Genomic DNA, 20,477 nt, shown 5'->3' with positions numbered 1-20,477 from the left:
GGGCCCCCCCCGCCAGTGCCCTTGCTGTTCCCCCACGAAAGAGGGCTGGCAGTGCAGGAGGGGCCGGGCTTGACCCTCAGCACCCCTGTGGTCCCACTGAGCCCTCCTCCTCCTCTCTGGCACAGGGGATCGCGTAACTGGCAACTCCCTTTTTCTCCGGCTGCCCAAAGTCTCAGGGACAGACTTCGGGACAATGGCAGCAACACGGACACCGGCACCTCTCTCTTATTCACAGGTTGCTTTATTCTGGCCCCTTTTCAGCGTATCCCATCAACTCCCTGCCATCCTACCTTCAGAGCACCTGTTACGTGGCAAGCACTGTTCTAGGGGCTAAAAACAATCCAGTTGTCACTACTGCCCCATAACCATCCGCCAGCCATGCACGCCTACTGTTTCCTAACCCTTACAAGAGCCCCTCGAAGACAGGCCTTCTAATCCCCATTTTCCAGATGCCGAACGGGAGCCGGGGGAGGAGAAGAGGCCTGTCCAAGATGGCGGAGCAGGAGGAGCAGAGAAAGGATGGGGCCCGCAGGGCTCATCCCAAACCCCGGGCTCCCCAACAGGGTAGGGAGACAACAGCTCACAGAACCATGATTCTCTTTTCACGTGCGTCTCCTCTGCTCAAAAAGGGGTCTGGGGCAGGGAGCCCTGGGATCCGATTTCCCTCCGTGTCCCCAGCAGCCAGCCTGTGTGCACTGGCCAGTGTTCCTTGGCTGAGCAAACGAAGGGGCCCAGAGCCTCCCAGGGCTGGGGACACAGGACCTGCCAGGACCTCTGTACGTCACGGGTTCTCGCCCCGGCCCCGGTGCTCCGGCAGAACCTCCACAGCTACACCTTCTGCTCCTTTTGTTTTTTATTAAAAAATAGATCAAGAAAATATCCACACTTCAGCCCACCTGCCAGAGTGGGCTCTGAAGAGGCCAAAGTGCCACGGGGAGGGGACTTTGGAAGGGACGAGGAAGGCCAGACCGGTCCCGGGTGCGCAGGCTTTGGAGAAAGGAGACGCCCTCAGCAGGCCCTGGGAGATCAGAGTCTGGGCCATGTTGCTGAGCAGGGTGAGGGCAGGTGGAAGGGGGAGGCGGCCCCCAGCTAGAGCAGAGGTGGCCACAGGCAACGCGGAGGGCAGGACAGGGCCCGCACGGGGCTGCCGCCCACAGAAGGTCCTGCGACCTCGTCCCCCTCCACCAGGGGCTTTGCGCGCCCTGGCCTTCTCTCCAGTCTGCCCTCTGCAGGCCCCAGAAGGCCTTCCTGCCAGGGTGGCCACACTCAGGCGTTGATAGCCTTCCAGCGATCACTGTCTGTGCTGTTGATGCTGCCAGTGTGGCAGGGCATGGAGGCGATGTCGTCCAGGTAGGCCACCCCTCCGGCCGAGTCGAACTGTGTACTCGCGGCCCCTGCCGCCTCCGGTCCCTCTCGCCGGGCCACCGCGTAAGGCTGGGGCAGGTGCACGTCTGGTTCCTCAGTCTCGTCCACTTGGCATTTGTAGGAGAAGAGGATCTTGGGCTCCGAGCTGGTGGGGAGGACAGAGAGACAGGGAAGCTCCGCCGGAGGGTCAAGAGAGGCTTCCTTTTCTGGACAATAAGGCCTTCGGCCAGGGAACGAGACGCACGAATGGCTGCCTAACCGCCGCCCTGGGAGGTCCCCAAGGCTTGGACTCTGGAGTCCAATGGGACTTGTTTTAAAACTCAGCCCGTATGTGAGCTTGGGCAAGGACTTCTGCGCCTGTTTCTGTACAACTCTGAGCTTAAGAGGGTAAACGGAGGTAAATTCCGGCCCCGAGGTGCTCCGCAAACACCAGCTGTGACCTCCACCCTTGCAGCTTTATGACCTCTCACTTTGCATTTACCTGGTCCCTCCAGCATCGAGATAACACTGATGGGGAAGCACTGCACCCGATTTGCAAAAAGGAGCCTGAGGCCAGGGAAATAAATACACGTGCAAGGTCCCGCAGGGATCAGGGTTGGGCTGGGGTCCAATACAGCCCCTCTCACCCCACCTCTGATGCCCCCACCTCCTCAAACCCAGCAGGTGGGGGAGGGTGCGGTGGCAGGTGGGGGTGGGGGGCAAAACGCCAGCACTCCTGCCACAATAGAGGCCCAGGGTCTAAGCCTCCACCCCACGTGTCCTTAGCATCCTGTCTCCCTGCCACGTGCACCAAAGTGCACCCACCCTACGCTGCACTACAGGCCGGCTTCCCCCAGGCCTGCTCCTCTCCCCAGCCACTCCCAGCTTGAATCTGGGAGCATGGTGACTTGTGTCTCCTTTGTCCCCTGCGGTGTCTGGCGGCTGCAGTGGTGCGGGACACGGAGTAGGTATTCAGTGAATGCTTGCTAAAAGAATTAGCTAATCTACCGTAGAACGAAAAGCAGCAAGTGTAGAACAGCGCAGAGCCACTCTCCTGCGGGGAAAGTGTGTATGTCTGTGTGTGTTGTATACATAACGTGTAACGTGTATACATATATAATGTGCGAATGTATATGCGTGCGTGTAAGCACGTGTGGGAATATACATACACCCTTCATCAGCATCGCCTTCCTGGTATCCGAGCCTGCGCCTGGCCGAGGGACGCTCAGGACCCCGCAGCTGCGGATGCGCAGGCGCAGGAAGCTGGAGGCGCAGTTCCGCCGGCAGCCACGAGGCGGAGCTCACGGCCCTCAAACCACCAGAGGCTGGGTGGCGAGCAGGCAGGCCACCGCCTACCCCTCGGGGCCCACACCCCTTGCCCACACCCCCCCCCCCAACCCCCGGTGGGAAGACTCACCCAAAGAAGCCCCGGAGGAAGGCCACGTAGATGAGGGGCGCAAAGAAGCTGAAGTAGAGAAATGTGGTGGCATCTACACAGCTGGGGGGGGCGGGAGGAGCAGGTCAGGGAGGGGCCTCCTCTGGGTGGGGCCTTGGCTTGGCCTCCCCCTGCCCACCGCCCCCACAGCCGGGCCAGTAGACACCCTGAACCCCGCCCCACCTACCAGAGCCCCTCGATGATGTCGGCGCAGAGCAGCGCGCTTCCCAGCCCCTGCAGCAGGTTGAGCAGCGCCAGGATGCCCGCATACACGTAGAAGCTCCTCCGTGCTGGGGGGTTGGGGACCGTGAGGTCCTGCCCTTGCCTCCACCCTTCATTCCCAGGGTATCACCGGAGACCCCTCTGGGTCCCCAGGAGGACTCCCTCCCTGGCACCGACGGCTCTCCAGGAAAAGAGTCAACGCCCCACCCCCCAGGGACCCAGCCCTATCCCAGAGCCACCCACCAGCTGCTTACAAGGCAGGGAGATGCGCTCCTTCAGCGGGGTCTTGGGGAGCACGACCACCAGAGAGTAGACCTGTGGTGACAGAGCAGGGCTGAGAAGGATGCTGGGGACACCAGTACCAAGGCATCCAGTCTCATGCTCTGAGGCTCCTCGGGGCCACCCCCAAGGTGCCCAGAAGGGGGGAGGGCACCCTCGGCCTCACCAGGAAGAAGAAGCAGGAGCTGACCAGCCAGAACTGGCGGCCCCCATGCCCATAGATGTTGAAGTCCTCAGCCGACAGGTGGGCATCAGGGTACAGGATCTCCAGTGTCCCCTGCAGGGGCAGGCGGGGGAGGGTCTCGGTCTCCTGCCCACCTGGAAAGCCTCCTCCCTGGGAGCTCCCTCATACAAAGCACCCGGATCTCTCACCACCCCAAGCCCAGCTCCCCAGCCTGGCCATCAGAGATCCCCACTCCAGACTGCTCTCTGGCCTCGCCCTGCCCCCTGCCCGCCTCGCTCCACCACCCAGAATAGGCCCAGCCATGGGGCAGGGGACAGAACTGGGCAAGAGGCAGCCCCCACCAAATCTAAGGAAGGAGTCTCTAGATGGACAGCTCTCAGGGTGGTCTGCAAACCCGTATTTTCCCTACCCGGGGTGCTTTTTAAAACAGTAAGTTCTGGGCCTCCTCCCTGCCCCCACCCCAACCTATTGGATTAGAATGGGGGGGGGGGGTAAAACCTGCTTTGTTAACAAGCACCCCAAGTGATTCCTGGGGCGCATTTAAAGTTTGAGAACACTGCACCTGATAAACATTCAAACCCTGACCCAGAATCAGGAAGCAGTGGATGTGCGGCCCTCAGTGACCCCTGGCCTCCTCCAGGGAGCCCTCATAGCTGCACCTGCCCCACCTCCCCTCTTACCTGGGTGACAGAGTAGGCCAGGGACAGCACCGTGGTGATGGCCAGCACCCGCTTGATACTTGACTTGCTCTCCAGGTGACCTGGAAGAAACATGCTGGTCGGTCAGGGGGAGCCAGCCAGGTGGCCGTGGTGGGGTTGGTGCCCGCTAGGGAGGGACAGGGAGAGCACTGGCCCCAGCCACACACGCACCAAAGGCAAGGCCCAGGATGACCACACTCAGCTCGATGGCCAACAGGAAGAAGCGGGTAATCTCCCACAGGATCTGGACACAGAGTGGGCAGACTGTCAGCCTGGGGGGCCCAGTCACCCCTCTCCCCAGTGCCCAACATCCTCCCACCCTTGTCAGCAGGCCCGGCCCCACCTTATCAGCAACGGTGGCAGCGTCCGAGGTGCTGACCGTCATGGACACCACGGCCCGGGCGATGCCCACCAGCGCCACTACGAACACCTGGTGGGCAAGAGCGGGGATGCCATTAAGGGGTCAGGGAACAAGGCCTCTGGGAACAGCGGGACTGCAAACCCACATCCCGCCTCTGCAGGAGCCTCTGATTCTTCGAGAACAGAAGGATTCTACGCTAAGAGTCGGGGGTGGGATGTAGGGGGGTGGTGAGATCCTCCGCTGCTGGTGACAGTTCCCTCTCCGGCCTCAGTTTCCTGGCTACACTGGCAGCCTGAGAATGGTGACATTCTTAGGGGTGACATGGTGGGTCCCCGCTGCCTCCTGCCTCTGTGACCTCGGGCCAGGAAGTGCACCTCCGTGCCTCAGTTTCCTTATCTATGAAATGGGGTAAAACTAGCATGCACTGCATTTGATGGCTGGCAGGGGCAAATGGGTAAGTACATGTAGCAGAAGCATGCATGGCACCCAGTGAAGGCGAGGTGCACGTCGGGCGCTAGCACTGTCATATTAGTGGTTTTATTTCCAAGACACGGGGGATGGGAGGGTGCAGGGAAGAGACATCAAAGACCCTGGGGAGGGCTACTGCACCGGCAGGCAGTGCAAAAGTGCCTGGATTTTGTCACCCCGGTGTCCACTCGCTTCTTCTGGCAACAGCCTCCTCCCTCTCCCTGCTGCTCGCATGGTTCGGGGGGGCTGACCCCACCATGCCTGGCTTCAGGGGCTGGCCTGTAGCACAGGGCTGGGCACTCAGCCTATGGCATTCCCTGATTTGGGGATGGCGGGGGATCCCAAGGGAGTCTAGTGAAAGGCACACCCAGGACAGCAGGTGCAGCCACTACAAAAGGAAGCTGAAGAGCGCGCCAACCTGGAGTTGCCGGGCTGCCTGGCTCCAGGAGGGCGAGACTGCTAGAGGCAAGGCCATCAGAGAGACCCAAGCTGACAGGGAGACAAAGACTGTGCCCCCACGGCATTGCCGAGCCCCTGAATCTAGCCATGCCTGAAGCCCTGGGACTTGTCAGTTTCTCAGTCAATATGTTCCCTCCAGCTTCTATGAATTTAACTTTGGTTTTCTGGGATACATACAAACAGGAGAGTCCAGGTACAGGGCCGCCTGAGTGGCCCCGTCAGTTAAGCGTCACAATCATGGTTTTAGCTCAGGTCATGATCTCGCGGTTTATGGGTTTGAGTCCCAAGCCTGGCTCTGTGCTGACAGCGAGGAGCCTGCTTGGGATTCTCTCTCCCTTTCTCTCTGCCCCTCCTCACTTCCTGCCATGCGTGTGCTCTCTCTCTCTCAAAATAAACAAATGTAAGAAAAAGAAGAATCCAGACACACACAACAGTCTGTCCTCTGTGCCACAAAAACCGTGTCAGCCTCCTGGGGGGCTGACCCCAAGATCACAGGAGCGCCCCAGGGTAAAGCAGACCCAGTGCACGTGACGTGAGAAGGAGGGCACTGAGGCACAGAGAGGCCAAGCTACCAGCCCAAGGTCATTCAGCACAGCTGGGGTCCGGAGATAGCCTGAGTCAACCCTCACCGCTGTCTCCTGAGCTTTCTAGAACAGAGTCCCCAGGAATAAGAGGGCAGTGCTGAGTCCCCTGTCCCTGCGTCGTGTTCCTGGGCATTGGCTTTGGATCACTTCTCCCTGCCTGCTCCCCCAGAGAGGGCATCGGTAAGTGATGCTTTAAATAAATGCTTTATCTGTGGAATAAATACTCATCTCTGTAATGAGTCAGAGAGGCAGCGGAAGACAGAAGAGAGCAGGCTTCAACGCCCACCACTGCCTCACAGAGGAGGGGGCTCCAGTCAGCCAGCGACCCCTGGGGCCTCCACCAACAGCCTCCAGGGTTCCACACAGCCTCCCCTGACCCTGCCTGCCCGCTGACAACTCCCCTGCCTGGGAAGCTCTGAGCCAGGCCACAAAGAGGGGGACCAGAGAGCCATTCAGCTCTCAGGCATTGGTAGCTAAGAGGCAGAGAGAGGGGAGGATTCCAGCCAGTCAGGCCTGAGCTCTGAAGGATGCAGCTGGATGGCCCCGCACCTGGAACCCTCACCTGGAAGCCACACCTGGGGCCCACCTTCTCAACCACAGCAGCCCTGCTACCTCTCCCGAGGAGGCCCACACCAAGAGCACTGACTGAGGAGAATTCAGGTTTGCCCAACAGGCAGGAAGAGGTTCCAAAGAGGTCTCAAAGAGTGTGTGGATGGCTGGATGGACAGACGGACAGATGGGGGGGGGCCGTGGGCATTTTCCCCCCCAGCCAGTATCTATTCCCCTTCCCTCTACTAATGATTCCCCACTTTTCTTTCAGGGACCACCACCCTCTTCAGTCCACATAGTCTGGCTGAGTTGACCCCACACCCCAGCGCCAAAGTGCCCCTTTCCCTGCTAGTCACAGTGATTGGCTCGGGGACAAACAAGGACCCAAGGTGGGCAGGTCAGAGGGAATTTCAGGTCCATACTCGCACCGCCAGTAAAGAAGTCCTCTTCCGCTGGCATTGGCAGGGAGGCAGGATGTTAGCTCACAGCTGCTCTTGGCTATCTCTGACACCAGGCAGGGAGAGCTCATCTGAGATAAGGCCAGAGGAGGGCAGAGATGCAGAGAAACAGAGTCCTGATGACATCCGTTAATCCTCTGGATCCAGCCTCATCTGAAGCTGGCTTTCATTACAGAGGCAGTTGAGAATTCCCTTTTGCACTTATGCCAGTTGGAGTTGGACTGAACTCACCAGGATATAGAAGGTGATAAAAATGGGGCTGGAGGTGACGCGGATCTTGGCCCGAGCGAACGGAAGCTTCCAAAGCAGGAAGATGAAGAAAAGCACATTGGGGACGAGCAGCAAGACGTCCCAGTACCGGACCCTAGCAGACGGGCAGAGAAGCCAGCTGACTGGCAAGGCTCTGTCTGCACCCATCCCCCTCCACAGCCCGTCACGCACCCGCACACACCCCCGCACACACGGGGGAAACCCACTCACACACAGCCAGTCGGCCCAGCAGGGCCACGGCTGCCTCACCTGGAGGTGCCAATATCCTCATAGAGCAGCAGCAGACAGCGATGTGGCACGCTGATGTTGGGCGCCACGGGCGGGGGCGGGGCTGTGCTCCCGTTGGCCCGAAACACCTCCTCCAGGGCGTCCATCCCGCCAGCAGCTGGCCCTGCGGGAGCGAGAGCCCCAGCGTGAGCAGTGCAGGAGCTGCGTGGCCCGGGGTCTCTGGTCTCAGGTTCCCAGTGGAACCCAAGAGGGCTGCCTACAGTGGGCCTGCAGACAGCTCCCCCACCCAGCAGGGGGAGGGCAGGCTGTGGCTCCTGCGCGTGCCACAGCACAACCCCCAGACAGGGGCCCGGTGACCCCAACAGTAAATGCCACCCCACTGATGGAGCCTTACCGTGAGCCTGGCACAGCAGCGCAAGCTACTCGGCACGACCTCAGTTCATCCCCCCAGTCCCGGGGGCCCCGGGGACAGACAGAGAACAGAGGGGCTAGGAGCCAGAGTTCTTGGCCCCTCTGTGCCTGCTTCGTCCTGCCCTTGCAACGTGGTAATGACCGACGGCATCCACCCCGGGAGGCTAAGTGGTGCCAGGCGCCTCCTACGACCCACACACGTGCAGTCCCCAGAGTCCGCGAGCTGCACTTCCTCCCTGCACGCAGATGCAGAGCCAACTTCGAGGCAATCACACGGCCACCAGGCGCCAGAGAGGGGCATCAGGCACACCTCAGGTGGCCCACGGCCCTCATCAGCCTCTGCTGCCACCCTGGAAAGGCAGATGCAAATCTGGGGGGACGTGCACTGTGCCTGGAAGCTGCACAGGTGTCCAAGTGGAGAAGGGAGGGAAGGAGATGTCTTGCAGAGGGCGCTGTGTCTGCAAAGGCAGGAACGGGGGCCGCTGTAGAGTTGGCAGGTGGGCCCGCAGACAAGCGTCTCCCAATGACAGCTTAAGACCCCAGCCTGGAGGTGCCTGGGTGGCTCTGTCGGTTGAGGTCCGACTGCAGCTCAGGTCATAATTTCATGGTTCTTGAGTTTGAGCCCTGCATCGGGCTCGCTGCTGTCAGCGCAGAGCCCACTTTGGATCCTCTGGCTCCCTCTCTCTTTTCCCCTCCCCTGCTCGTGCTCTCTCTCTCTCTCTCTCTCTTTCTCCCTCAAAAATGAATAAATAGGTAAAAACAAACATTAAAAAAAAAGAAGAAGAAGAAGAAAGAAAAAGAGTCCAGCCGGTGGCCGGGAACCCTGGGAACTGCCCTGGACAAAGCAGGCTCCCAGGTGACTGGGCTCTCAGGGACAGGAGCAGAGGGGCTGGGCCCACACTGTTGGCAGCAGGGATTTCCTCAGGGAGCTCAGGGGGCCCAGGGCATGTGAGCGAGGTGTGTGTGGCCCGGGCACCAGGACGTAACAGATGCCAGCATGAAAACGAATACTTGAACACACAGGGCCTGATGGCCTGGCGTCTCCACTTCTGGGTACATTTACAATAGCCCCAGGCTAGCAACAGCCCAAATGCCCACCATCAGCAGCGGGCACACGTATATGGCAGCGTCGGTATAAGCAGCAGAACAGAAAGAGAAACTACTGTTACCAGCAGTAACACGAAAGGGCCTCACAGATACGGTGCTGAGCAGAGCCAGCCGCGAGAGTGGATATGCTGCTGCCTGACCCTGTGCAAAGATCTAGGCGAGGGTCACCTTTGTGGAGGACGGAGGGCGTAGTGGTGGGGGGAGGAACACCAGCTTCCGGTGCTTGATGGGGGGGGGGGGGGAGGCGGGTACAAAGGCGTGTTCACCCTGTCAGAATCCACTGAGTCGCATCTAGGATCTGTGTGCTTTTCTGCACGGGTTACACGTCAGTAAGTTTTAAAAAATTAGAAAGACGCGTTCTGTTTACACCCCGAGAGTGCAGATCTCACACTCAGCCAGGGGCAGCCCAGGATGCTCAGCACCCTGTTAGCAAGGATCGGTGGGCCCTGAACGACGGGCCAAAGGCGAGGGCTGGAGGGGATACAGGGACATCCCTGCTACCTATCCAGGCCATGAAACGGGAGCACTGCCTCTGGCTGAAAGCGAGAGGAAACTGAGGCAGGTGGGCTGAGACCATCCTCCTCCATCCCTCTCTCCAACAGGCCACTCGCTGCCTGTGGATCACATCCCCATTGGCAACTCGAGGCCAAACCAACAGGGCAAGCATATGCCCGACACACAGTAGGTCCAAAGAAAGGGTGCGTTCTTCGTGCATTTTCCGCCCACAGCAGCAGCACCTACCGCGAGCCAGGGAGGAATCTGGGTGTTGGGCCACACTTCCCCTTTGTTCTAGGAGGGGAGGCAGCCAGCCAGCATGAAAACTGCGTTACGAAGCAAACTTCTCCTAGAGATAAAGGCTCAGAGAAGAAAACGGAGGAGTGGAATGGAACAACGGGTAACACAGTAGAGACTACCAGGGTCCCCAGCATCCACCCTTCCCTTTAGCACTGGAGCCCATAGCTCACACAAGGCTGCCCAGAACAATGGCTATTTTCTAAGCTTCCCTTGCCACTGGCTATGGCCCCTCAATCAACTTTTATCCAATTGTAAATGAACAGTTAACTTAATGAGTTTGTCAATTTCAGGCCATGCACTTCTCCTTTCCCACTGCCTGGAATAGGGATGTGGTGGCAGGAGCAACAGCAGCCATCTTACACCACGAGACGGAAGCCATGGCTTGAGGAGAGAGCAGTAAGAAAAAGCATCTGGGTCCCACACCCAATAGGCCTCCATGCATATCCTGGACGGCTTGCACGCAGACTGTCACGCGACATGCGGGAGTAATCTTCTATCTTGTTGTCTCGACCTTTGTTTCAACAGCTAAGGCAGAATCCCAATGAATATAAAGAGGTGCTGCTTTGGACTGGGTCGTCAGACAACCCAGTGCCTTCTGCACTAGATCTAACTAATCGAGAAGCAGGCAGACTTGGAAAAATCTGGACAAAGAGCATATCTGCAAGAGAACAATGAATAGAAACGCCGTGAGATACAAACAGGCTTGGCCTGTTCAAAGGGCAAAAAGCAGGCCAGTGTGGCTGGAGGTGATCAGAAAGGCTGGCAGGGCCAGGTCACTGGGGGCCACATGACCACATGCAATGCGATTTCATTCTAAATGCAATGAGAAGCATGTCACGAAGGCAAGGGACGGGATCCCCTTTCCACTCAGGCTGCCGTGGAAAACGGACTGGAGCGGGGGCAGAGTGAAGCCCCTGTACCAGTGCAGGCGGGAGGGCGTGGCTGCAGTGGGGGTAGAGTGGAGGAATTTGGGATACCTTCGGGAGGGTTGGCCGACCTGACCTCCCCATGGATACACGGAGGGAACGAGGGAAGACAGGAAGGATGTGGTGGCTTCTGGCCTCAGCCACTGGATATTTTGCAATGGCAAGGCCAGTGCTGTTAATGTGGCCCCACCAAACACTGCTCCCTTGTTCCTAGCTGACAAAGTGCTGTTCTCGTCCAGGCCCCCTCCATGATGCCCTGCTGAACAGGCAGGGACCCCTCTCCCGGGCCACAAGCTGAACTAATTACTATCGGACAGTGGCTTTGGGGTCGGGGCAGTGTGGAACAGGACCAGGCACTTGGGCCGTGTGCAGGGGTGCTCCAGTTTGACACAGGGACTGCGGGGGCAGGGTGCTATGATGTTTTTATAGACAGGGGCCAAGGCTGCCAATGTCCCGCCACATGGGGGACGGTCCACCAAATGGATAATCGTCCTCACCTTTGCCAACAGTGCCCCGAAGGGAGGCTCTGGTCAAAGTCAAGAAGGGTGTTCTCCTTGTTGGTGGCCAGTTCAGGCCAGGGCATGTGATGCCACACGGGGGAAGTCTCCCAAGAAACGTTTTCATTCCTGAGCACCCGATACTTTGAAGGAGGAAAGCCCCTTGTTTGCACCCGCATGTGGCTGTTGAGGGTGTGACGTCTGAACTGCAGCCATGCTGAACACGGGGAGGTTACTGCTGGCAGGGGGTGTGCCGGCCCCCTCCAGACTTCTCGTGACCTGAGATGATGACTTTTAAGTGACCGGAGTTGAAGGAGAGAGATTCTGCAGCCCCCTCCGCCCCACTCACCACTCCCTGTGGAGCAAACTTCTGGTCCCAGCAGCCTGATACCAGCTCTGGCCTAGCACAGAGTGTCAAGCAGCCCCAGGAGGGGCAGGCCTGGGAGAGCAGGCCAAGCTCCCAGCAGCCGCCGGGAAGCTGAGAGTTCCTTGTGAAGGGATGGGGATCCTAGTCCCCAGTGGGGATGAACAGGGCCAAGGAGCAGGAGGGCCGGATAGAGAGTCTGAAGGGGGAAGCGTCACTTGGTTTTGCCTGTCCAGCGCCCCATTTTCCTAAGGGGGAGCCTCACCTTCCCCAGTCTCTGCCCATGAAGTTTGGGTACAGCAGACTGTACCACAGCTCCAAGGAACGTGCACGGGATCTAAGCCCGGCCAGTCGGGATGCTCCCCTGCCCCGACCAAGGAGAATCAGCCCCGAGACTTTTGCTATAGTTGTTCGGAACAGATGGGCTTTCTGCTAAAAGCAGTACGCCAGGGCTGTCCCACTTTGACCCTGCACATGGATACCCACCCGAGAATAAAGCCAACTTCGAGGAATATAGAGCCGAGAGACAGATGGAAATACATCCCGGAGACAGAACAACCTCATGCGAGCCCCTGGATCTGACCACACCGGAAGTTCATCCTACCCCTGGACTTTCTTTTGAGTTTTAAATCCCACAAATTCCTTTCTCTGCTTAGGTCTGGTGGCGTCTGGTTTCTCTCCTGTACTACTGAAAAACTTCCGGCTAACACACGTTATGGAGTTGGGCAGATCCGGGTTGCACTTCTGGCCCTGCCGCGTACTTGCTCCGTGACCCTGCGTGAGTCGTTTCTCCTCTCTGAGCGTCACAGGAACAATAACACTTACCCAACAAAGGTGCTGAGGATCAGACAAGGACAGAGAAGCAAAGGTCTACAGAAGGTAACATAAAGGTAATTGTTGCTTTCCGCCCCCTCCACCCCCAGAGGAGGGCTTGGGGTGTAGAGGAAAGAAGGATTTGGTTCCAAGTCCGAGGGCCCCTTTGCAAGCACTGCTGGCTGTGGGGTGATGAAGGAGAACAACATCCACTGCTCCCCACCAGTGCCCCTGCTGACTCTGCTACGACAGCACAGAACACTCGCTGAACCCTCCCAGCCCTACAAGGGAAGTACTTCTGTTACCCCCACCGTACAAAGCTCAGGGCCAGCGAGCCGCCTGCGACGTAATCTGTCTCCAGTGCCCAGGCCCTCAAGTGGCAACTTGCCAAGGGCCGCTCTCCAGGCATTGATCTCTCCATCTGTAGATGAAAGGCTTCATCTAGAGCTGTGCTTCTCAGACCTGAGCACTGTGCACAGGCAGGTTCTGATCCGCAGGCCCGGGGCCCGGCTGACAGTCCTCAACGCTAACCCCTGCAGCGCTGCTGATCAGAGAACCACAGCCGGGTCATGAGGCTGTTGGCCACACCTGAATTGCCACTATGGGTCAAAGCTTACAAATCAACTGAGGCAATGATAAAAAATGAAACAACCACGCACACTACCTGGAGACAGAGGACTTTACGTGTGGTGACACACTTAACTAACACAGCAGCCCCTAAATGAGAGGGAACTACTTTGTACCCATTGTACAGAGGGGGAAAGGAGAGGCACAGAGGGGTGAGTCACTGGCTCTACATTCTCCTCCCCCTACCGTGGGCAAGCTCCTGGCCTCAGAGGCAGAAGTCTTGGTGGTGACAGACAAGGAAGGGGACTGCAGGCTCAGGAAATGGGGGACAGCGGGACAGGAGACGGTGGGAAGGCTGGCTGAGGGCAGGGGGCAGTAGGGGTGGAGCCCAGACTAGAGAGGGGAATTCTCAGAGGACTTTCTGGGATGCTTGAGTAGCCTAAGGCAACCCCAAGCCTCTCAGGCCCAGGGAAACTGGGACAGACTTGTCTTCCACCTGGGAGGGACTTTCCTGACCTTGTTAACATTCTAGAGGCCATCTTCCCACTCACCACTTAGGTCTCCAGTTCCGTCCCTTCCTCTGTGGCCAGCCTATGGGGCAGGATGCCAGGCTGGCTCCAGTCATGCAGTGCCAGACCTGCTATGAGCCCCTGGATGGGATTTTCCCTTCTCTGGGCCTCAGCTTTCCCATCTGTGCATTGGGATTGACCAGGGCTGGATGGAAAACTCTAGGGAAGACAGAGAGCCCCGAGCGTAAGAGAGAGGCTATGCCTCATAGTTACTGTCACGCCCCTCGGGGCTTCTGACCTCTAGCAGATTGCTGAGCTTCTAAACCCTAGAACCAAAACAAAATGAGAAGGCTCCAGAGGACAGACGCCAACCCCTTATCTTTCATCCTTGGGGGTGGGGAGGTGGACACTGTCTGAGACACACTGCCAGCAGCCCAGGCAGGAGCCCCTGGGAGGATGGGAAGCCCTGGGCCCCTTCCCTCATCTGTCAAAGCCCAACCTGATCTGACCCCTGCCTTCTGCTCTGCCTCATTCCCTTCCATTCTCTAGCCCCTGGCTTCCACCTTGTTCTCCAAGCTGTTAAGCGTCCTCCTACCTCAGGGCCTTGGTGCTTGCTCCTCTCCTGCATCATCTCCTCACGTGGCCCACTTCCTCAGGGCGCTCCTTAACCATCTCTCACGACTGGCCCGCCCTGTGTTTTCTTTACAGCACTTCATTTGAAGTGGCCCCAGCTGCGTGTTTATGTGTTTACTGGCTGCCCATCCCAGGCGCGCTCATGACCCAATCCCCTAGAATAGCGCCTGGCACAGAATTAAGTTCTCACCAAAATGTTACAATGTGGACAGATGAATCTCCAGCAGAGTGCGGCCAAGCCCTTCTGGGGAGCTGGAGAAGGATCGCTGGGAGGACCCCACAGCCTCATCCCCACTACAGAGGCAGAAGGCAAAATCGCTCCCCCCCCCCCACCCCCCATCCGGTGGAAGCGGTCTCTGAGCCTCCCAGACGATCCTTGATGCAACAGCAGCCCCGGCCTTATAAGCAACACCTCCTGCTGTGGAAGCAGGTCCTGTCACGCTGTTTGTAGGTGGGGACACAGGCCCAGATGCGGGGCCACTTGGCCTAGATCTCCTCCTACACAGCCTCAAGCCCCAGGGTCCACCAGCCCTGTTCGATGGCCAGCCCCGGGCCTGTGCAGCCCTGTGTGTCCTCATTCCCGCTCGCAGAGGGCTCAGCCGCCCCATCCCATTTACGGGCCTCCCAATTACCCGTCCCCTCTTCCCGTGAGTCCTCACCCAGGGGCCCCTGGCCCTCTGAAACTTCCCCAAGGGGGTCCTCTGAGAGTGTGCCGTGAGCGGGAAGGGGTCATTCCGAAAGGAAGGAACGGCGACAGGTGGGCCCCAGGTCCAGCTGTGGGGATGGGGGTGGGGGTCCCGATCAGCTCCCCGCTCTCCCGCAGCTGTCGCGGGGAGTCACTATGGGCACCCAGGCTCTGGGAGCTCCCTGACAGAGAGGGACTGTAGGTGCGGCGGAGGCCGGGAGGCGTCCCTGGAGCGCCGGTCCCAGGCGCGGCAGAGGGAGGGGGGCACCCAGCCCCGCGGCAGGGCTTCGGGACGCGCCGCGATGGGGCTCCCCGTCCAGGTGTGGAGGGAAAGGGGAGAGGATCCCCCCCTTACCTGAGGGTCCCGGGCCGTGCTCAGCCCCCGCCGCCCGGGTCGCTCATCCACCACCGCAGGGTGCGCAGACCCGGCCAGGCCCCGGGACTCCGGCCTCCAGCGCCCCTGGCAGGCAGCAAGGCCAGGGAACGTCGCGCAAGAGCCGGGGGCAGCCGGCTCCGCGGAAATGGGGAATCAGCGGGAAAGGGGAAACGCGGTCAGCGCGCCGGGCCCACCGGCCCCCAGGACACCACGCAGCCCTTCCCGGCAGCGGCGACCAGATGGCAGGCGCGTCCTTTTCGTTCAGCCAAAACTGCAAAAACAGCCACAGTCCCTACTTATAGCCCTCAGGCCCGCCCCCAGCCCCCAGAAGCCTATAGAAATGGAGTTACATCAAAAAGAAGGCGCAAGCCGCGGAAGAAGCCAATCAGATCCCTAAGAGGCGGGGCGACCCGCTGACCTCTTAAAGAGACAGCAAGAGGGCATTGCGGGGGAGGGAAGCAGCTTCGGGGTAGGGAAGCTGCTACGTATCTCACCCTGAAGGCTGCCAGGATCGCGGACCCGAGAACTGAGGACTCTGCCCCCCTTTGGCCCCTGCTCCTGCCCCAGCTGTCAGCAGCTGTCAACAGACCCGCTTGCTCCAGCCAGTGCTCCTCCTCTGGGGCCCGGACGCGGCCGGACCGTCCAGGGAGGAGCCTCCGTGGACCTCCCCCTCGCGTGCTGCAGCCTCGGGCGCCCCTCAGCGGCAGTCTTGCCTGGTGATCTTTGGTCACCTGGCTGGGGAAGGAAGGGTAGGGACAGCCCCTCCCCCTCTCCCGGAACGACGCGTTTCCACAGCATGCCACGCTGCCCCTACGTCCACCATCAAAGCGCTCTGGCATTATTGAGTACCAATCGGGTTTCAGGCACTAATTTTCACAACAGCCTTGCAGGGCGGTTATTATTAGCCGCCTATTCAGAGGAGGAACCTGCGGCTTAGAGACGTTAAATAACTTGTCCAGAGCCATACAACTAGGAAGTCAAGACGTCCGGGGTTTGAACTGCCCCTCCTCTCATCTCTGACTTCAACAGGTCTTCAGGCAATCTCCTCTGGGAAGCCTTCCTTGATTGCCCCATCTTTGCCGTGTTCACTCCTGCCTCTCCTCTGCTGGCCCTGCGTGGTTTGGCCCCTCCTGCGTCTGAGTCACCGTTTCCCACCTAACCCCTCCTCATTCAGCGTGTTCAAGCCAGGGTGCTTTCTGTTTCTCTTCCTTAAATATACCAAACTTGTCCCTGCCTCCCACTCTCTGCATCTGTCCTGTCTGGCTGGCTCCTTGTCACATGACCTCCTTGACACCCTAGCTAAAGTAGCTGTGCAGTCTCTCACATAATGCCCCTTTATTTCCCTCCAAGCACCATCTCTCGAACATGATTATATTCATTTACTTGCTTCCTAGTTCATCAGCCACCCTCCACTAGAATGTCAATGTCATGAGGACAAAACCATGTTTGTCACTTTCTTTGCAATATCCTGAGGCTGACTCGGTGCCTGGTGCAAGTTGTAGACACCCACTCATCACGGTAACCTCAGGACACACACCCAGTGATAAGACGGTCACTTCACAGTTGGGCTGGAATGAGATGGACCCCGTTCTTCTAAAACAGGAGAAGGTTGGGAAGTCACCACCTCGTGACCATTTGGGATTCGGTTTGTCTGGGACTTTCCCAGCTTGGACTGTGGTCAGTGTGCACAGTTTCTGTATTGGCCAGGAGGGGCTGTGCCCAAGCTGATGCCTGCCTTCCTGAATGGGCTACGGGGAGTCACAGTCCATTCCTAGAGTTGCCAGGAAGCTAAGAAAAGAACTTCATCACTGCTCATGTTTAATTAGCTAAAACAAGTCCTAGGCCACTCCTCACCTCCAGGGGGCAGGAAAACTTCCCTCCTACCATGTTCCAGGAAGAAGAAATGGAGTATCTGTGACCAGGCTAAAAGACTACCCTCCATCTTTATCTTTATGTGTGTGTGTGTGTTTTTTTAAGACAGTACAGACTTCCGGGGCAGGCAGTTTGCTATTAGCATTGCAATGCACAATTCTGCATTCTATACCCTGGGTTTGGGGCCTTGTGGGTAGGTTTCTGCAGGATTTCCGAGGGTATCTATTTCGTGCCCTCCTCTTCAGGGCAGAATCAGGATCTTATTCACTGTGGTATCCCCTACATACAGGACAGAGTGGAGCATTAGCGAAGTTCAAGAAGTGGTAGTTTAACAAACAAAGATCAGACTCCCAAGTTCTATTCCTTGTCCTACACTGGGCTCAGGGGTGGTCATCCTCTCTAGGCCATGGCTGCTACAGAACGGGGATCCCTGAAAGCAATGGAAATCTCAAAACAACAGAAACAACATGACTGCTCTGCTGTCAGAAGAAAAGTCTGTACAATTGTCATATAACTGTCGAGGCCAAAGGAGCAGCCAGGAAGGCTGAAAAGATCTCTGGGATACATGTACTCAGTAGTTGGCAGAATGCCCATGTTGGTTCCTTGGTCTGTGTGAGGAGAGTTTTCTCAGAGGTGAAGGTCAAGTGAAAGCCCCTGAAAGTTGCCTCCTACCCACCTAGCTTAGCCAAGATAAGTAAAAAATAAATAAATAAATAAATAAATAAATAAATAAATAAATAAAAACAAAAAAACAATATCACATGGCAGGGGAAATGCAGAGATTAGTGCTACCCATGAAGACCTAAAGCATCTGGAGTTGGGGATGGACCCCATCGTATCCCTATTTAATTCATCAGTCTGATCTTTAAAAAATACAGAAAATGCTGGTGGATTGCTACAAACTCAACCAAGTAGTAGCCCCAATTACAGCTTCCGTGCTGGTGTCCTTGCTAGCATGGATCAGCACGGCCTCAGGGACCCAGAGGCTGGCCTTCTATTTGACCACTCATATCAGGAACCATTGACATTCACAGGGAAGGACAGCCATTCACATTTATGGTCTTGCCCCAGGCCAGTGGTCACTCTCCCACCTTTGTCATGCGGTCCGAAGGGCCCGGGCCATCTGGACATTTGACAGAACATTGCAATGACATCCTACTAATCTGGCTGGCTGAACGAGAAGTAACAAGTAAACGAAGACCTCGATGAAACATATGTGCTTCCGAATCGGGTGGAAGATAAACCCCGGGAAGATGTGGGGGCTTGCCACATCAGTGGAGTTTAGTGGTCTGGGGCATACCAGAACATCCCTTCCAAAGTAAAGGACAAATGACTGCATCTTGAATACCCCATTGCAGGGAAGGAAACACAATGCAAAAACTCACTCTTTGGGATCTGGAGGCAGTATATTCTACACCTGAGAATTCTGCGCTGACCCATACATGTCTGGATGACATAAAAGGAAAGAGCTGTCCCATGGACCACAGGGCTCACAGACCCTATAATATTAGAGGCATAGATGGTGAATAAAGATGCTGTGTGAGGTTTATGGCAAGCCCTAGTGGGAAATCCATCATGTACACCCCTAGGGTTCTAGAGCAACGCCAGGCCACCTACAGCAGAAAATTATATATACATTCCAAAAGCAATTCCACTAGGCTACTGGACCCTGGTGGAGAGAACTAGGGGACATCAGGGACCATAAAGCCAGAGCTTCCCCTAATGAACTGGGTTCTATCGGGCTCGCTAAGTGGTAAATTCATGTGGGCCCAGCAGATTATAAGTGATATGTTGTAGCTCCATATCATCTACCCCTGTCACACCAGCACCTCTCCCTCATTCACACCTATGACCTATTCAAGAGGTCCCTCGTGACCAGCTGACAAAGGAAAAAGGCTAAGCTTGATCGGAAATGAGCTGGCTCCTTATCAGATGTCTCATATGGCCTCTCGCACCCTCTAGTTCACTTGCTGTGAGCAAAGCCAGCTGCCATGTTGTGAGATGTCCTGTGGGGAGGCCCACATGGCAGGGAAGTAAGAGGACCCCCTCCAACAGCCAGTGTGAAATCGAGTCCTCATCCAACAGTCTGGGAGGAACTGATTCCTGCAACATGAGGCAGCTTGGAGGTGGATCCTTCCCAAGCTGAGCCTTTCCGAGGAGACTGAGGCCCCCGCCAGCACCTTGACAGCAGCACTGTGAGAGATCTTGAGGCAGAGACACCCAGCTAAGCCACAGCCAGATCCCAGACCCCTAGACACGGTCATTGCTTTAAGCTGCTGGATTTCAGGATAATTTGCTATAAGGCGATAGATAACTAATACAGTCCCATCCACCATCTCTTCTCTGGCTTTTCCCCAGCAGCTCCCAGCATCCCATCTCCTGCCCAGAGTCTTTTGTTGGTGCCTCCTAACTGTCAGTGTTTCCCAGGTCCCAGGCCTGGGTCTTCTCACTGCGCTCACTCTCTGGATTGTCCAACCACTCTCAAGACAATCTACAGCTGAGGCCCAAACTCCCTCTCCAGGTCCAGACCCAAGCATTGGATGACCTCCTGGAAATCTCCACTCAGGGCCCATGTTCAACACAGCCAGAAACAAACATCCTCTTTGCCCCCAAATTTGTCTTCCCTCTGAGCTCCCCATCTCAGAGGTGGTGCCATCATCCACCTAGTCTCCTAAGCCAGAATCCTGGTGTCATCCCGGATGCCTCCCTTTTGCCTGTCCTCAATACCCAATGCCGATAGATTCTCTCTTCTAAGTATCTCTGGCATATTTCCAGTCCTCATCACCCCTCCTGCACCTACACTGCGATCCATCCAGAGATGCTTCCTCACTGCCGCGCTCACCAAGGGACCTGCCCTAGCTTGAGCTAGCTGCCTGTAACTGGAGAGAGGACAGCAGCAACGGTCTCCAGTTTGGTTCAATCCACCACCACCCAGGAGCAGCCTGAGGGATTCTCCTTTCCTGGGCAACGCAAGCTGTTTAACCGAAACTACAGAAATGCCTAGAGATCCCCGCTGCGCCGTGCTCTCTTATATATTTACAGTTGTCGTTCTTTGTATCTGGAACATCTCGGTATCTTTGCTTCCCTCAGTCAAAATAACTTACTAGAACACCAAATGTGGCCTCCTACAATCCTGGAGCTGTTTTGGTGCTTGAAGAATTCGGCCTGAGGGCTTTTGGAGTAGCTGAAACAGACTTTCTGTTCATAAGACCTCGGGAAACAGGGCTGTCTGAGCCTCGGTTGCCCCATCTGTAAAATGTCCACAGGGTGGCGAAGGTCGCGCAGGCAGCAGGTGGCGCTGGTCTTCATTGCCCCCACCCGCAGCTCCAGCTCCCACACCTCTCTCTGCTGGTCGAAGCGCTGAGAACGGCTGCGGGAAGGCA

General features: G+C 57.2%; 1 protein-coding gene across 2 annotated transcripts; it reads right to left on the bottom strand.

The window, feature by feature from the left end:
- Positions 1–835: 835 nt before the first annotated feature.
- Positions 836–15,879, bottom strand: TPRA1 (transmembrane protein adipocyte associated 1). Of its 2 annotated transcripts, XM_043588293.1 has the most exons (12): positions 15,717–15,878; positions 15,202–15,493; positions 7,561–7,702; positions 7,273–7,405; positions 4,506–4,592; positions 4,334–4,406; positions 4,145–4,224; positions 3,447–3,557; positions 3,256–3,316; positions 2,967–3,069; positions 2,762–2,842; positions 836–1,510 (listed from the first exon to the last, which is right to left on the bottom strand). In XM_043588293.1, the coding sequence occupies exons 3-12, from the start codon at positions 7,683–7,685 to the stop codon at positions 1,267–1,269; spliced, it is 1,098 nt and encodes a 365-aa protein (XP_043444228.1). In that variant the 5' UTR covers positions 7,686–7,702; positions 15,202–15,493; positions 15,717–15,878; the 3' UTR covers positions 836–1,266. The 2 variants fall into 2 exon arrangements, with proteins under 2 accessions (XP_043444228.1, XP_043444229.1); XM_043588294.1 differs by lacking the exon at positions 15,202–15,493 and having other exon boundaries at positions 15,717–15,879.
- Positions 15,880–20,477: the final 4,598 nt, after the last annotated feature.

Source organism: Prionailurus bengalensis, chromosome A2 (assembly GCF_016509475.1).
Source record: "Prionailurus bengalensis isolate Pbe53 chromosome A2, Fcat_Pben_1.1_paternal_pri, whole genome shotgun sequence".
Lineage (NCBI taxonomy): Eukaryota > Metazoa > Chordata > Mammalia > Carnivora > Felidae > Prionailurus > Prionailurus bengalensis.
Note: the sequence above shows the minus strand (reverse complement) of the source record. Positions and strands in the feature narration are given on the sequence as shown.

What these genes read in the sequence shown, in the direction of transcription:
- TPRA1 (XM_043588294.1), bottom strand. Translation starts at nt 7,685, where the DNA reads ATGGACGCCCTGGAGGAGGTGTTTCGGGCCAACGGGAGCACAGCCCCG. An exon ending in CATCCTGGGCCTTGCCTTTG is followed by an intron (nt 4,225 to 4,333) that starts GTGCGTGTGTGG and finishes TGTTTCTTCCAG; the next exon opens with GTCACCTGGAGAGCAAGTCA. An exon ending in TTCCTCCGGGGCTTCTTTGG is followed by an intron (nt 1,511 to 2,761) that starts GTGAGTCTTCCC and finishes CCTCCCCACCAG; the next exon opens with CTCGGAGCCCAAGATCCTCT.